This window comes from Amphiura filiformis, chromosome 17, assembly GCF_039555335.1.
Source record: "Amphiura filiformis chromosome 17, Afil_fr2py, whole genome shotgun sequence".
NCBI lineage: Eukaryota > Metazoa > Echinodermata > Ophiuroidea > Amphilepidida > Amphiuridae > Amphiura > Amphiura filiformis.
In genome coordinates, this window is record NC_092644.1 from 39702957 (window position 1) to 39720553 (window position 17597).

Consider the following 17597-nt stretch of genomic DNA (forward strand, 5'->3'; position numbering starts at 1 on the left):
CCGTATGTATCTATATACGAGTTCGCCTATCATACATGACCGGCCATGACCGGTTGTAAAGCTAAGAAATAATTAAAAAAATCCTGTACATGTACCTTATTCTATTCCTTCATTTTCTCATTGTGATAAGTTCATCTCAACTTGGTGTGACGATCTGAACTGGTAGCACTAGCAGTTATTTTTGTAATCTGTTTTCATTCCGGCTCTTCTGCGAATCTTCCTGCTTTACTGCAATATTCCCTATATCAAAAATCACCCCGCCAGCACTTTTACCATTTTTAAATCCACACACTTTATTCAGGAACTTCATTCTTGATTTGATCATGATATTTCCTTCATGTTATTCTTATTTTATTGAAGATATTTTTCATGTAAAGTAAGTTGACAATGACTGAATTCGTGCATTGGCCCTATGCATGCCACAGTAATACACGGACATTGTGTTTACAATCAAACCCGAAGTAACTGTGTGTCCCTGGGCTGACGTCATCAACGAAAGCGCCCAATTTGAACGATTTCGTTTTGTAATTTAGGGGGGGTGCCAATATCCAATATTTGCATGGAGATTATGTCTAGCCTGGTACGCTATGCAAATAAAAAATATTCTTTTCTGCTTCCTGACATCATACGCTTTCCATTGATATATAACTTTATTTTCAATGAGGTTCACCTTTAAGGAGACTGTGGACATCCATGGTTTGTTGAGACTTAAGGGGGTACTACACCCCTGGCCAATTTTGTGCCTATTTTTGCATTTTTCTCAAAAATTATAGCGCATTGGTTACAAGTAAGATATGTATATTATAGGGGCAAGGACTACAACTACTGCACTGAAAATTCAGCAATTCAAGGCAAGTAGTTATTGATTTATTGATCAAATATTGGTTTTCCCTCATTTTTGACTGTAACTCCACAACTGTTGTCTGTGCTGAAATAAAATTTGCAGTGCAGTAGTTGTAGTCCTTGCCCCTATAATATACATATCTTACTTGTCACCAATGTGCTATGATTTTTGAGAAAAATGCAAAAATAGGCACAAAATTTTGCTGGGGTTACCCCCTTAAATACATTGTATCACACACACCCACAATCCCAACAGCTCCCAATACCCGGGGGGAGGTACTCAGTACAAATGACCATACGGGGATGTGCCGCAAATATGGGTAGCATTTTGGTATATGAATGGGTCCTTTTTTTTCAAAATTTTCTCAATTTTTTCCGAAAAATAGCCCAATTTTTCCTTAATCTAGCCAAAATTGTCAAAATTTTCCCAAATTTTTAGGAAAATTCGGCCGAAAAGTTTGACTTTTGGTATATCAATGGGTCCAAATTTCTTGAAAAATTGGTATCTTTATGGGTCCACTTTCAAATTCTCAGCGGCACGTCAGCTACTCACCTTGAGCTCCCGTTTGCATCGTAAACATTCACACCAGAACCTGTAGTTATCATATAACTTTTTTCGTCTGACATTGACAGTTTGAAGAACGTTAACATAATGAATAAAACACTGCAAAAACAAAGGCAGATGAGGACGATTATTAACAGAATATGTGATATATATTCTGTAAATGAATGAAATGTGTATTCTGTCCGTCAGAGTGTGCCTCAATATTTTAGTGCAAACACCACTAGACCATGCTCCCCTCTGTCTCACCTTAAAGGGTAATAATTATCTCTCCCTCTTATGTCTCAGTTGCAGTATAATATTTGTACATTGTGAGGATCACAATAAAGGATGCTTTCCGAGAAATTTATAATTTCAAAATCAACTGTACAGAAAAAAAACAGGAGAAAACGATATACTACCCTTCATCAGTACCCTCTTTTTTAACTATGGAAAAAGTGTTAAGGGTAATCACCATTACAACAAAAAGAAATGTTACATCACTATAATATTTTTGTCAAGACTTACCTCCTCGCCAGGCTGTATATCCCGTAGACTTCTTATTTCCATTGTCTTGCCATTGTAAATGAATGCACAGTTTGGTTCACAATTATGATTAAACACTGCTGACCTGCAACAAATAATTGCCAACATAATGGGGAGAAAATTAAATTCAAACATAGAGAATCACTACAGCAGTATACACTGGAGAAGATTAACAGTTCCACTATTATAGTCTATCTTAAGTTTAACGTAACGCCATGTTGGATTTCACAGTGGCAGATTTGAATCATGCATGCTAACCTAATCTGGTGGGCGTATACACACGTATAGAAGGGTGGACTGATTTGCCTGTATGTTAGCGACGCAACTGCTGCAACACAACCAATTCTGCCACTTGAGACAAGACACACTATAGTCTTGCAATACTGAAGTCAAAGATCATAATCAACTAAGTTGCAAGCTCTGATGTAGAGCAAAGCAAAAAATATATACCTTGTGTTGCTTTGACCGAGTTTGGTGGTGACATCACGTTGTGTTTTAGGTTGCGCAGCCATTGAATCGCAGCTTAATACACTCACGTGTAATTAAAATGCTCTCTCACAGACACATTTTCACATCAATACCAAACTTAAAGCAACACAAGATATAGTGATTTATTTTCTTGCTTTTTTTAATCACTATTATAATCAGAACATATCAGAGGTCATCTTCAGGCGGAATGGTCTGGTGGTAAATTGTTAACCTTTGACAAGGCTAGAGTGATGTCAACATTTACCACCAGCCTATAGTGGTTTTGATAAGATGTGATATGGTAGCAATCACAAAGTTTATGTCCAGATGATAAGACTTGTAGTTGACTTTAGACTACTTTAATTACCTTGTATATAAAACGTCCCCTATTTCAGATCTTTTTCCTTCATCATACAGACAAAATGAATTGACAGACAGTTTTTCATTAAGTTTCAGTAGACTTTTGTGATCCCAACCAGGTAGATCAGTGGTACCCACATAGTCCTCTAGGCATTTCACAGCATCTTCTGCACTTTTCAATCCTTCAGGACCTTATGGGAAACAAAAAGTGGAATAATGAAATTCATTTATAATGTTCAATTCTAGACCCGAACAATAGCTATCACACTAATATTCACATTAATTTTTTACCTATTTTTGACATAGATTTTCGTATCTATGTCAAATTATTCATCTTTTGCTGCCTTTTTTCTGTTTTTTTTTTTGTAATTTTTATTATATCAACTGCACATTTGTGAGCAAATTGAGGGTGCTATTTACATATATTTTAAATTTAAATTAGTCAATTAATTCGAGTTATTCCTTACATTTTATGATAAAAAGGTTTTTTTTGAAAATTTCCTTTACATTTGTTCGTCTTTTTTCGGATGTTCTAATACCATTATACAAGTGTCTCTCTTCTGCAAAGATGCAAACAAGTTTTAAGATAGCGCCATCATTGTTCAACTTTACTTAAAATGACACAGTTTTACATACCATCAAACAACTGTGAGTGGAGGTCACTTCAAACCATTATTCAAAATCACATGGTTTAGGAATGTTCTCTGTATGGATGTACACGTATGATTTGTATATACAAATCATACGTGTACATGTGAATACCATAGGAACTTAGGTATTGCCAGATGGGAGGAGAACATTAATAGACCAACATTTGTTTTGCCAAGAGTTTGGTAAAATCTTTTCCTGTAAACTTTTGATGAGAGCGTATTTGATGTGTGCATCACATATATTGACTGAGTTTCTGTTTTCTCTTGGAAAATTGGTATAGCGATGGGTCAATTTTTTCACTCTCCCTACTAGAAAACAAGCTTGAGCTATATAATTTGTCCTACTGTCTACAGATTCAACACACATGTGTGATTTGTTTATAGCATATAGATATATATTTACCATCACATAACTGAGAAGGCAGCAGTGGGAATGAACAGGATATACCGGTGTAGGGTTTGTCCTCTCTTCTTCTTCTGAAATTAAAATCAAATGAATTGACAATGAAATATCTAAGACTCACAAACATTCATCTATCAATAAAAGATACTTGGATAGGATGATTTTAATCACAAAATAGCTGCTAATGGGGTTTTAAAATACCCGTCACACAAAGCTAGATTATAGGAACCTAAATATTGAAGAAAAGCCAGAAGGCCATTTTTGCTGATTTTGGCCTTTATGCCCAAAAAAACTGTTGTATTTTCTAAACAATCTGAAGCGCTCAATGGCCTTGGTGGAATGGTGTCCTTGTTTAACCTTATACCCCTTTACCTCTGAAACTATAATGAATAATTCATAATAGGCCTGAACTGTAGTGAAATTTCAATTGATCACCCCGAAAAAAACAAAAACTTGTCCAGCCCACCAAACCAATTTTTGAAAACCAGGGGGTAAGTAAAGAAGAATACCATTTAATTATTATCCAATTTTCAGAAAAAAGGTTTTTCCACTTCAGAATGATTTGTTTGCTATGATTCATAACAAAAAATGTCTGACTGACTTTAGCCCAGAAAAGGTATTGGAGACCAAACAAACACATTTTTCCTGGGTTTATTGTTTTAAAACCCAGCCGTGTCTCTATCACCTGATATAACATAGATAGCATTATTTTTTAGCGGAACACTGAGGCGGCACAATATCAGGCTATAGAGACAGGCTGGGCCTCAAAACAGTAGTTTTATTCTCATTCTTAAACAGATCACCCGTAAAATACTGTTTACCTGTAATTTACGTCCACTCTTTCCATCTAGTGACCATGTGACAACGAAACTGGCAAATTCAGTGAGTCTTTCACTTGCAGATGCACGATATCGCACGGCAGCAACACACAAGAAAACTGCATGCATACCATGTTACGCACAATGCAAACTATACTATTGTCTCATATAACACGGGCAAGAACAAATTAAATTACAGGAAAATCAACAATGAGGACAAGGCTTACCTGTTTAACACACAAGATCTGTATCATACCACGAGCAGCTGTCCATTCAGGCAATGATTGTTGTTTGTTCTTTTTCTTTATCCTACATTCATATTGATGTCTTTTGTATGCAGCAATCTAATGAGAAGAAAGCAAAGTATCAAAGAAAGAACAGTTAATGCATGTTGAAAAATCCGTAATGTTTTACTATAACTGCCTACACTGCTCTACACCTACAAGGGGTTTGCACAAGTGTGGTCTACAGTACAGATGCATAACTCGTGCTACATACTGAATGAGCTTAGGTTAATTGTTGTAACTACAAATTTTGACCATTTGAGGACTTGTTCTAAAGTTGTAGGTTCTGTGCAAGTAACTCCAGCCCGGGACTCCAGGTTTTATGTATACATGCATTAGTATATAAAATAATATTAACAACCTGTTTGACCCTTCCATCATTGCTTATCTGTGTGTTCACATTAAGGCTGGCATTTTCGGTCGGGTAAACGGGTACCCGCCGAGATTACATTACCCGGTAGGAAATACCTCCCGGTACCAAATTCAAAAAAAAAAAAAAACTATTAATGATATCAAAATGCATTCAAATTCAATGCATTTTGAAATCATTAATAGAGTATGACATGAATATAAATTATCAATTTTCATATTAAAAATACAAAACATCTTGAAATTTTTTTTTTTTTTTTTTTTTAGGTCAACCATGAATGATCCTAGCATTTAGGTCTAGGTCCAGGGACACTACAAAACCGAAAAAATAAAAAACTTAAAAAAAAAAAAAAAAATTACCCGAAAATGCCAGGCCTAGTTCACATCATATTTTGTGATGAAAAATGATTACAAATACGTGATTTCCAATCATTTGTAGAGCAAACATTTCTGTGTGCTGTGGGCCTACGCAGCTTTTAATGAATAGAGTCACTTGCACTGTACATATTGAAACTAAAAAACGTGACGCATTTAACATTATTGACAACCTTTTGACCCACACATTGATACATTATTGTTTACCTACAAGTGTATGTGTATTCATATCATACATGTATTTTGTGGTGAAAATTGATTTTTAAAATGTGATTTCACATCATGTAGATTTCTTTGTGCTGAATAGAGTCACTTGCAGCGTATGAAATGAAACTCAAAGCCATAGTCCTGGAGTTTCAATTATTGGAACTGAGCTTAGGCTATTATTGTTGTGAATGAAAAGCCTGCATTAGTTTGACCATGGAAATACTATTTCCATGGTTTGACCAAAATCTTAATTTACATTTCAAACAGTCCAAATAATTATATACTAACCTGGCAGTCATTACTACAATAACAGACATCTTTACAACTACCACATTTCTGCAACTTTTCTCTGGAAAAAGAAATTTTGAAAAGATGAATATATTAATTATAAGTATAAATTTAACAGACAAAAAAAAATATTTAAAAAATCTTATTTTGTTTCTGAACTTGTTGTGAACAAAAACATGTACAGTACAGAAGTACTTGGTTATCATTTATAAACACATCAATTTTTGCAAACACTTTCTTCAAGGCTAGGGGTAGGGGTAGGGCTTTGGAGGTGATGTGACATGTATGTATATATCTGGTTCCATACAGCAATACGCAGTATTGCTGTATGGCCCCGTTAAGTGGTACTTTATAAGAAAAGTGGTACCACTAGAATGTACCTCATTTCTTAACAAATATGTGACACGATCAAGGGAAATGAGTCTGCATTGGGGTGAGTTTGAACCAGGGGCAGTCATTAATTCCTTATCATGGAATTATATGGTGATTGCGCAATACAAGACCAGCTGTTGTAATATATGATTAAAACTATTTGCCTCTTTTACAAAAGAATAGCAGAAGGAAATAGAGTCTTGGTTATCATATCATGATATTACTACTCATCCTAAAAGCTGTCAGTATCAATTAAAAAATTATAAGCTAAAAATTAAAAATATATGATGAGTAAGCTTACCTCCTCAAAAGGCAATATTCACATCGTCTCTCTCTTTCGTGCTCCAACAACACGTGGGCAAATGGTTGTTCTCTAACCAGACATGTACCAGATCGTATTGCTTGAGTGGCACGGACACCACGACCACGCCTTTCAGCCAAGAACACTTCTATGCCAGGGTGAATTATTGTCGCCATGATCTTCACAAATCGCCAGTTTCCTTCGCCCTTGAACTCCTTCGGCCTCCGCCAGTATTGGACAATCGCATATCGCAAGGCAATGAATAGGCACCAACGGTCACTATATCGCGATTGTGAAATTGCGACACTGGGAATGAGCGTATTCGTGTTTTATTCATACAGGGTGTTCAAAAATATTTGAATGGCGATTGGGGCTAAAGACTGACTACTGGCTAAGGTTCCCCCGAAACACCTGGAAAAACTCAGTCTTCTTCACTAATATTTTTACTGACATTTCTGGACTCCGCGATCCGGAGAACTTTGGTAAATTAGAATATATGCAATGCCGCGAGGCCAAGCTAGACTCACACCTTATATTCTAATTTGTGGCGTAATCCGCTTGCTATATCTGCGATGAATGACGTCATGTAAAAGAATTCCTGGGGATTCCCCGATCCACACGAGGTGACAACAATGCCTGACATGCATGACATTTTGTATGAAAGAAACAATTAAACCTGCGGCATTAAAAACCGCTTTATTTTGAAGTTTGATGGTTTGTTTCCTGCTGCAGAACATCGCAATGCATACCAGGCCATGTTTTTTGCGAGGATTTCTGGTAATTGTAAAGTTGAGTCAGTGCATGATGAGTGTGTCAGAAATTTAGGTAAGCTTAAAATTGTAAACAATCAATAAAATGACCAATGTATTAAGCTTTTTGTGACTTGTTGCGTCTATCTACTAAGTGTGACCTTTTGTCTCTTTTCTTGTCAGTTTTGGGAACTAAAGTTGGCCCCTGCGCAGCCCAGTTCGGAAGCACTCGCTCGACGCTCGTGCCACTCACTGCACAGCACTGCGCACAGTGCAGATGCAATGGCCAAGGGAGTGCTTCCGAACTGGGCAGGGGGTTGGACTGCACCCAGGGACTGCGCACAGACAGGGTTCGAATTACTTTGACAAATTTGCATAGCAATTTTTAGGTATGCTAGGTGAATTCAAATTTGCCATCAAACTGCATCATTTTATATATCAAATTAAAGCCCTTGAGTAAACAAAGCCAAAACTGCATGAAAACCCTTTTTTCATAGCACTTTCCGTAGCAAAGTTACATCTTGTCAAAGATTGACTTTCATCAAACAATCACAAAAAGATTCAGCTAGCAAAATTCCCCAAAACGGCATTTCGGGGGTGTTTCTAGATCTTTTGTCTCACTATGATAGCAGGTTTTTTAATGGAACTGCTATCAAAATCCTCTAAAATTCCATGAGCGAGTGTCTTATCACCATAAAAATCATATATTTGGGTCAAGTGAAGTATAGAAAACATATTTATGTAGGTTTCCTTCTTGACCAGTTGTTTTAAATTTCTATGTAAAAATGCATTGACATTTTTGGCGAATTTGGCTGACTAGCAAATGTGTTTGCCTGGCATACCTACAATTTTTAGCGAAAACCTGATTTTAGGCGATGTTCTTATAATATTAGCATATGTTTACATTGTAAAAAGTAGCAGGTTGTCCAAAATGGGAGCATTTTGCTGCACGACACCAGTTAAATTGAACCCTGCGCACAAATGGTCATCAGTCGAACATCAAGCAGCAGGTTGGGGGAAGGATGTCACTTGCATACCAAACAAAGTGGCCTGCATGCTCGTCCCAGCACCTCAAAAATGTTCCTAAATGGCATAGGCCTAATCATGGTAGCAAATTTTCACCCCTTATTGGTGTAAGGCTTTGTATATCTTTCCCCTAAAATATTGCGTAAGAAACTAAAATGGTCTTCTAAACATGCTAAATGGTGTAAACTCTAAAACAAACCCATTGAAGTTGAAAAAAGATACCCTAAACATCAAAACTTATACTGTACTGAAAAGCACCTTTTTTCTAAAAATGTTGACGACCCCCCTCCCCGGACGACGCCATAAGGCCAAAATTCAACCCTTTTTCAATGTTTTTGGGTACGAGCACGCACACTACTTTGGTATGTGAGTGATGATTTATTTGACAGTGTTTGTTAGGAAACATGTACATGATTGTAAAAAGTCTTAGTACTTTGAAGTTGCATTTCCACATCATCACACATGACCATGAAAATGTACTGTAATTCTTTTGTACAGGTACGTATGGTTTGGTCAAGCAATTCCTCCTAGTTTTTCAATGTAAAGTGCGTCTGGCCTAAAAAATAAAAAGGTTATGTGGCCAGATTTCTAGGGCTATTTGTTGATCAACAATCAATCAATATTGGGTCCAGCCCGGGGATCCAGCATTTGACTCCTTCGCACCCAACCTCACAATATGGCGCTGGCTCTTCTAGTAGTCACTCAGCTGCCGCTGGTTTGAATCCATTTACTCCACACAAACAGACCAGGGTTCGGTTTTTGCCGGCAAAAACCTGTTTTTGCCGTTGCCGGTGGCAAAAACTGGCAAAAACCTGTTTTTGCCAGTTTTTGCCTGGTTTAAACCGGAAAAAAAGGAAAAAAATGCAAAAACTCACATACAGTCACTCAAATATTAAAAAATAACACAGAAAGCTCATAAACAGCAGCACACAACTTTTAATGAATCATTCAACATAATTTTTGTCTCATCAAGTCCTTAAAATGAAAAAGTTTTGAATCTGATATATGCCACATTTTGGTTAAATGCACTTGAGCAATGAAAATGCATGCCTTTAATTTCTTAATATGTTACTTATAATTACAAAATCTGGCCTTATTACACCCAGGAAATGATTTTTGTAACTTAATAATTTGTTTTGAGATGAAAAAACTGAACTATAAATAATTTTAGTTTTTGCCATTTTTGCCGGCAAAAACTGGCAAAAACTGTTTTTGCCAAGCGGTTAAAACCACGGTTAAAACCGCGGTTTTTTCCACTCTGCGGCAAAAACCTGCGAACCCTGAAACAGACTACCAATGTTAACATCACAAGCTCCTTTTGATTGGCTGCCTCTTTTGTTCGGCTCAAAATTAAAAGTAAGAAAAACAAAAAACTTGGATCAGAGAAGTGAAACATATCTTAGGAAATGTTTTCTTCTGATACGGTACCAATCTTAATTTTGAATGAAGTAAGGATATAGCCCTAGCTGTCAATTGGGTATGTACAGCGTCATCACCAAATAATCACATCATCTCCATCTTCATCCAACAGGTGGATGTACCTGACCACACCCACATGTATCAGACCACACCCATCAGACCACACCCATTTCAGACATGTCCATCCCTGATGTCACAGACCATGATCAGGCCAGCAATAAACTTGATTCCGATGTACCATGTGATCCCGATATGATGCAGCTGCCGGCAAGCCCTCTTCAGAGAGATCTGTCATCAGGTAGGCCCTAATAATACTGCACCATACATGCTGTATAAATACATAAACATCACAATTTTGGCGCATTGAAAGTGATTGGGCACAGGAGAATTGCAACTTTCATTGAAAACATTTATATCTTTTGAGAAAAAAATACATCATTTAATTGGCATGCCAAGTCTCTGCAGAGGGTGAACAGATTCAACAGAAGCTGTAAAGTAAGTATGTTATCCCAAAACGCTAACAGGTTAGATACCCTACTACTTTCACCAAATGTCTTATATTTTTCCCATTACACAAATTTGACACTTTTATTTGTTTTACATTAATTACTCATACATAAAATTCTATTACATTTCAAGAACATTTAATACTCATTTTTTAGCATAACCCCAGATTTTGTATCGGTAACTAAATTGGGGAGTATGAGGGTAACAGGTAACCCACTCGCACCCCTGAACACACGCCCACACATAAGTAGCATGAGTCACGCAAAGAGGCAGTCTTTTCCCTGCATGTGCAGGAAGCATATAACATGCATTTTAAAGAACAAAAATACAATTCTTATGTTTGCATTGTACAGCATGCACTTTGAGGTGCTTTACCTGCAAGTTGCACCATATAAATTTTTTTTAAAGCATTTTTTTGAGATGGTAAAAAACAACCGAACACTGGATAATAGTATGACTGATGGTAAAACAATTGAATGGCAACCAGTGAACTATCTACACTTTATACATGTGTGATATAATATTATATCACTCATACATAAATTCTAGACAGTTCATTGGTTGATTACCATTTGCCATTTTTTACTATCACCCTCTCCGTGTGATAGTCTTTACCATCACAGTGCCTGCCGTGGTGCGCCTGCGCTAAGCCGTCATGCTGGACTCTTAGACTCACTTGATTTAGTTATGGGGTGGATCCCAAAATGTGAAGTACATGTATATCACAGCAAAACATGGTGTTATGTTGATGAAAAAATTTATTTCCTACCTTAGATAGTATTTTAGTAATAGAATTTATGTATGAGTGATATAAAACAAATATTAACTGTCTTAAATTGTGTATATGGTAGAAATATAATCACTTCGTGAAAGATGTATTGTTCCATTCCACTCGCCGTTCCGGCTCGTGGAATGGAACAATCCATCTTTCCCCTCGTGATTATATTTCTACCATTACACTCATAGACAGTTAATATTTGTATAATGTTATTATTTTCAATCTACAGCAGCCAATGCAAGGGCAAGTCAATGCCAAGACATCACCCCAGCATGTGATTCTGATCTGCAACAACAAACCAATGTGTCAGGAAACCAAACCATATCAGGAAGAGATGTGTACAGAATAGCAGGGAATGCACACTTCCACGAACATGTCCATGTGCAGGGGGCAACTCCAACTTTGCTAGATGGTAGGTCGCAAAGTACTGTCAAAGGCACATCAGGCTATAATTACAGAATTGCCACAATAGATTATAAGGTGTTATGAGACATGTGAGAAGAGGGAATCTCACACCATGGTATTAGCTAGAAATTGAGGTTTGCACATCATTTGAATAAAATTGCTTGCCCTAATTTGACCTTTTAAAACATTTACTGTAACCTATACTTCTAAACAGCCCAGGGTTCAAAGAGTTCAAATATGTGTTGCTTTGGCCTTGTTTTTCAAATCTGGTCTACTAAAAATCTCAACCGCCTTTCTGAACACCTACAATTTATATAATGTAGCATCTGTCAAAGGCATTCATTTTGCCCGCTCCAGGAGCAAACTCCCCATCTAAAATGACGACCAGACTGGTGGCTAGCTAAGACACTACCCCCCGTTGTTCCTTGGATATTGTGGTGGGAAATAAAATACTTGGCAAATTATGATATTTTTTTTTAGAGGTGCAAAATTCCAACTCACTTTTCAAGTTGGGGTGCAATTCCATCTCATATGAGGTACAATTTTAAGTGCAGGTTATACAGTGGTTGAGAGTTGCTTCTTATCATGAATACATGTAGACCCCATCCATGGTGACTGCTACTGACAACCGGCACGGAGCAAAATAGATACACTCACTGGATAAAGGAGGCTATAGAAATAAGAAAGAGGAGGGGCACCACCATGAACAGAGATGAAGGACAGTACCAACTATCTCACATATTTGATGAGTTTCTGAAACAGGGATCTAAAAAATCCCTTGGAGGAAAATCAACTGGCAACTCCAAAATCAACGCTGGAACTACTTCTAGCGTCGGTTGTCAGTAGCAGTCACTACCCATCAAGTGTTGATAAAGACAACAGGTGTTGTTGAAACGTACACAAGTAAATGAACATTCTGGATCAGATACAAAGAACTTTGTTAACCAATATGTATCTAAATTGACACTGATTCCACAAAATCACAAATTAAAGTTCAGCAAGCAATTCAAAAACACTGAAAAGTGCAAACAAATGAATACCAATTGTTTTAAAATGTTTTATATGTGCAATATGTGTCCCATACTTTATGTAAAGTTTACAGTTCAAACCAACTACCTTTATTCATTGATAAGCAGAATAGGGGAGCATGTGTAAACATTACAAATATTGCAAAAAAATAATGGTTTAAAAAAATTAACCAATTTCATAATACACTACGGCTTTATACGGTGCAAACTTATCATGCAATAACGCTTAATTCGAGGGGTGCTCCAATACATACGGTACCCTGTTTTGATCCTTGAGCCTGGATTTTGGGTGAGGCAGGATGCATAATTTCCCGAAAGTGAGTTTTGTTTTTCCAAGGAAAACAATTTTATGTAAAAAGTGATGATTTCCACAAGACTTTTCAGTAAAATAAGATTGCATGTTGAAATCTTTTTCTCTTCTCTTCTGAACAGAGCTTAGACAACGAAAAGATTTCCATCAAGCAGTAGAAGATGCAGGTAATGATAAATACATACTCAATCTGATAATCACATTGGTTAATAGTACATTTTCTGTACATTTCTTGTAATCAGTTTGATTTGTAATTTTATCATAGTAATAATTGTAGGGATTGAGAAGGAATCCAGTTAGCTCAGTCAGTAATGCACTTGTCTCTGGTGTGTGAGGGTACAAGTTTGAGTCCCTGCGGTGTTGATGATCTTGTGGCAAATTGAGCTACAATCACAGAAAAAATCTTGGGACTACCATGCATTAAAATTGTTCCTCTTTCCCCCTCATAGAATGTTGATTGGAGTCATATAATCAGCTGCGTTGTTGGGCCTATCAACATTGGTTTGTGGGGAGGAAGATGGCTTCAACAAGAAGGGTTCAAGCTACATGCCAGGGATTGTGTTTTGGAAATTGCAGGAGAGCATTAAATAGCTCTTCTGGAGCCTGCAAGGACAGCTGTTTGGAGCATTAACAATAGATTGTATTAAAGGAGAGAATGGTCAACAAAGGAGAGCTAAAAATTACTCTCCTATGTCAGATTTAGGGAGAGCAGTAGACATGATAGAGAGTGATTGCTCTCGCTCTCCTCAAAAAGGCAGTCCCTGACATGCACAACATTGTTTGAAAAACACCAAGTAAAAAATATGCGAATTGCGAGGAAAACAACTAGCATGATGCAGCAAGTGTCCCAACACATTTTTTCCAGGATTGTAGTTTGACAAGGAACTTACCGCTAATTGTCTCGGCCTACCCATTTTAACTTGATGAGCTAATTCTGGCTGCGATGGTTTATGTAGGTTAATTAGGGCTTGCGCTGATCTCAAACTTGGCATCTTGGGAATGTTTATGGAATGATGGGGGCTACATACCACCACTTTCTGTAAAGTGTGCAGCCTTGTAGGTCTGATATCAAGATCATCACTCTGAGGTTGGGTCACGGCATAGGGTGATCAATAAATCCGATGATGTATTAACAACCACATATAGAGGGGCTTTAAATGGACATGCAAAGATTTGTTAATTCTCATGCACTCTTTTTCCTACACTTATCAATTATTTTTACATAATTAATGAGTGAAGTAACTTAATAAGTCAGAAACTGAATTATTGTGTCAGGAAAGACCAATAAGAAGCTGGTAGTTTCAGCATTTAGAAACTTCTTTGATACCCTACACATCAATGCTTTTAAACCAATTGTAAGTTTACCTATATAATTGTTTTTTTATATCCAGGTCACACTCCATTTGATCTTGAAGGCTGCCAGAGGGAACTGATCAACTTCTACAAGCGTAAAATGAGTCAAATTCAGCTACTGCAGTGGTTTGATGACACCAGGGATATAGATGACATCTACGTTAGTCTGAAGCTAGAAAACAACATGAGACAGGTTCTAGCAAGAAATGAAGATCTGGTAACTATTCAGACAAAGCAAGGTATACCAGCTGCAAGAATTCTGGTAAAAGGTGTAGTAGGGTCAGGAAAGTCTACTTTAATGGCTAAATTGGCATACTTGTGGGCACAAAGAAAACAGGGCTGTCCTCTTGGTAAATTTGACCTTGTATTTATTCTTAGTTTTCGGGAATTACAACGAGGGTGTGATTTAGTAGACGCAATATTCCAGCAAATTCTGGCAGAGGATACAAAAGTGTCCAAGGTTGCCTTGGAGACTTATATCAATTCCTACCCAGAAAAAGTGTTGATCTTGTTAGATGGTTTTGATGAATATTCTCTGCCACATTTGAACGAAACCTCAGGCAAAGTAGAAAAGTTGCTTGCTTTCAATATCCTCCGTAGAGCACACGTAATTGTGACGACCCGACCCCATAAACAATTAGGGACATGTCAAGTATTTTATGAACTTGTTCAGGTGACTGGATTTTCGGAGAAGAATGTCCAACTGTACATACACAAATTCTTCCGAAACAACTCGGAACTGGTCGAAGGTCTACGTTTGAAGCTATCCAAGTCAGACATTTTGAATTCTTTGTCCCAGATACCCGTTCTGTTGATGCTCATGTGTCTTCTGTGGGAAGATGAGCGGACATTGCCTACCACACAATCAGAGTTGTACGCAGAATTCACTTCATACCTATGGAGAAAATTCTGCGAGAAGCACAGAAACTGTGATGACGTCAGCATGAGTGACTTTCTATGTAGTCTTGGTAAGGTAGCTCTCAAGGGCCTAATGCCTAAGGAGAATTTGTTGCAGGAAAAGCTTATGTTTGATGAGAAAGATTTCCCTGATAATCTAGAGAGAGGCTGTCAAGTAGGGATCTTGACAATGGAAAGGTTGAAATCAAAATTGCGGGTTTCACGTGCAGTCACTTTCTTGCACAAGTCCTTTCAGGAATACTGTGCAGCCTACTACTGGGCTACGTTGTTTGACAGTAGGTTTGATGAATTCAGTACTGTTCTTCAGAGGATAGATTCAGAGGATGCTGTTCGGAACAAATTTGAGTTTCTCAAATTTTGCTGTGGATTGAATGGAGCTGATTGTGCTATCACGATCATACAGCAGGTGACCAGGATATATCGCAAAGTAATTGATAGGAATAGTGGTGTATACATAGGGTTGATGCAATCACACAACGACGGAGCATTGTATTGTGACATATTACCAATGGTGATATTGCTGTATGAGAGTTGTTTTCCCAGTAATAATAATGCTCTTACAGAATCTGTTAAGTCGTTACTAGCATCTGGTCGTTTCCTTTCCATTGGTGACAACGTAATGCACTCCCATGATGTGCTTTTGTGGCATGATTTTGTCAAGTCTACACTCGCAGCGCATACTCTGAGTCAAGTGAAATCCATTGAATTTAAGAGACATCCATCCAATTCATTGCATGTGATCTGTGATACACTGACTCATATGTGTAGTGTTGAAGAGGTTACGATGCACTTGCCTGAATTTGAGTCTTTATTCGACCATATCGAACCAGGCATTGTGAATAAGCTTGGTGTTTGCCTTAGTAAGTTGAATCGGCTATATAAGCTTGTTCTGCATGGTTCACAGTATCTGATGGTTGCCCCTTACTTTGACGTGACCAGTATCTTACATCACCTATGTCAGACCAGTCAGAGGGCGCCATTTAAACACATCGCGTTTGCATTTGTAGAACTTGACGGTGACACTTTATCACAGGTGCTTTGTAAGCAGCACCAGGTTCACACACTGACGCTTTGTAATATTCAGTTAACAAGTGGAAGCATGGAATCCATATTGGATTCAATCGAAGCTCCGCTAGTAAACCTGAATTTGTCAAGTACACACATTGGGGATGCAATTGCTCATATTACACACACTATATTTCCAAGTCTGGAGTACCTCAATCTTCAGGGAACTGGTCTGACGGAGAGTGATATACACAACTTATGTGAGCTCCTACCCAAGGCAGTTAAACTATCACAGCTAAATCTATCTGAAAATCCTGTAGGGAAGGCTGGGACAACACTGGCTACTTCCCTGAGGTCATGCAGCAAGGTCACAGTGTTGGTCTTGGAAAATACACAAATGACAGATGAAGGTGTGGTTGCTTTGGCAGAGACATTTTGTCATCTTCAAAATCTAAAGCAGCTTTTCCTGCAAGGGAACTGTGTTGGCAATATTGGGCTGCATGCTGTATTCCAACACCTTCATTACCTTCCTAACCTTGATGTAGTTTGTATCGATGCTACAGTCAATAGTCAATGTAGTGTGCTTGTTAGAGACTGTTTGGCTGTCATTGGTAAGCGAATCCCTTGTAATAGGTGGCTACTGTCACTCGTTTGTGATAGGGATGCCATCTCGTCCATCTGCCAAGCAGTTAGGAAAGGTCAGCTGTCATCATGATATGAGAATGGCTGTGATCATGTATGTGTGGAGAGTATACACTGCTTCAATGGTTATAGCTTATTCCATGTCATAGGGGAAGTGAACATTGATACATATTTTGATCAATGATAGAAGCTCCAAGCAAATCCTTTGAGACAATCAACAGCAAACAATCTTTAGAGCCCACCTGATAATATATGTGCCATAACCAGTGTTCAAATATGCCTCAAAAGTTACAGGCCAACCGGCTTGACCTTAAAAGTTACCGGCCAGCCGGGCGGCAACTAGATGCCAATCAGAAAAGTTACCGGCCAGGCCAAAAAGTTACAGGCCAATGGCCGGCTGACCGGCCTTATTTCGAACGCTGGCCATAACCCAGGGTGGTTTGATTGGAGGTATAATATTTTGCAGGTTTCCTTATAGCGTACTGCTAACTGTCCAGCATATATTATTTTCACAATGTCCCAGCACACGCTTGATGTTGTGTGCGTATGCGCAATGGTTAACCTTGCAATATATTATATACCCTATGTGTTACTCCACCATACTGAAGGGTAAGCATCCAAGCTGTGGTATT

At 37.8% G+C, this 17597-nt stretch overlaps 2 protein-coding genes across 3 annotated transcripts in view; one reads left to right on the plus strand and one right to left on the minus strand.

Moving 5' to 3' along the window:
- LOC140137777 (N-lysine methyltransferase SMYD2-like) overlaps positions 1 to 7136 on the minus strand; it is a 28266-nt gene extending 21130 nt beyond the window's left edge. The window contains exons 1-7 of one of the 2 annotated variants that reach the window (XR_011856897.1): positions 6826 to 7135; positions 6153 to 6213; positions 4857 to 4973; positions 3812 to 3885; positions 2766 to 2949; positions 1913 to 2015; positions 1397 to 1507 (exon numbers count right to left, since the gene is read on the minus strand). Coding sequence is in view for 1 of the 2 variants with exons in the window: in XM_072159544.1 (XP_072015645.1) it covers positions 1397 to 1507; positions 1913 to 1954 (153 nt within the window). In the remaining variant the exon portion in view is untranslated. Of the gene's footprint in view, positions 1 to 1396; positions 1508 to 1912; positions 2016 to 2765; positions 2950 to 3811; positions 3886 to 4856; positions 4974 to 6152; positions 6214 to 6825 lie in introns of both variants that reach the window. The other variant, XM_072159544.1, reaches the window with a different exon arrangement.
- A 227-nt stretch (positions 7137 to 7363) lies between these two features.
- On the plus strand, positions 7364 to 17234 carry LOC140137778 (NLR family CARD domain-containing protein 4-like). Its single transcript, XM_072159545.1, has 5 exons — positions 7364 to 7650; positions 10132 to 10317; positions 11534 to 11716; positions 13170 to 13214; positions 14439 to 17234. Exons 2-5 carry the CDS (start codon positions 10197 to 10199, stop codon positions 17036 to 17038), a joined length of 2949 nt encoding a protein of 982 aa, XP_072015646.1. The 5' UTR covers positions 7364 to 7650; positions 10132 to 10196; the 3' UTR covers positions 17039 to 17234.
- The last annotated feature ends 363 nt before the right edge of the window (positions 17235 to 17597 follow it).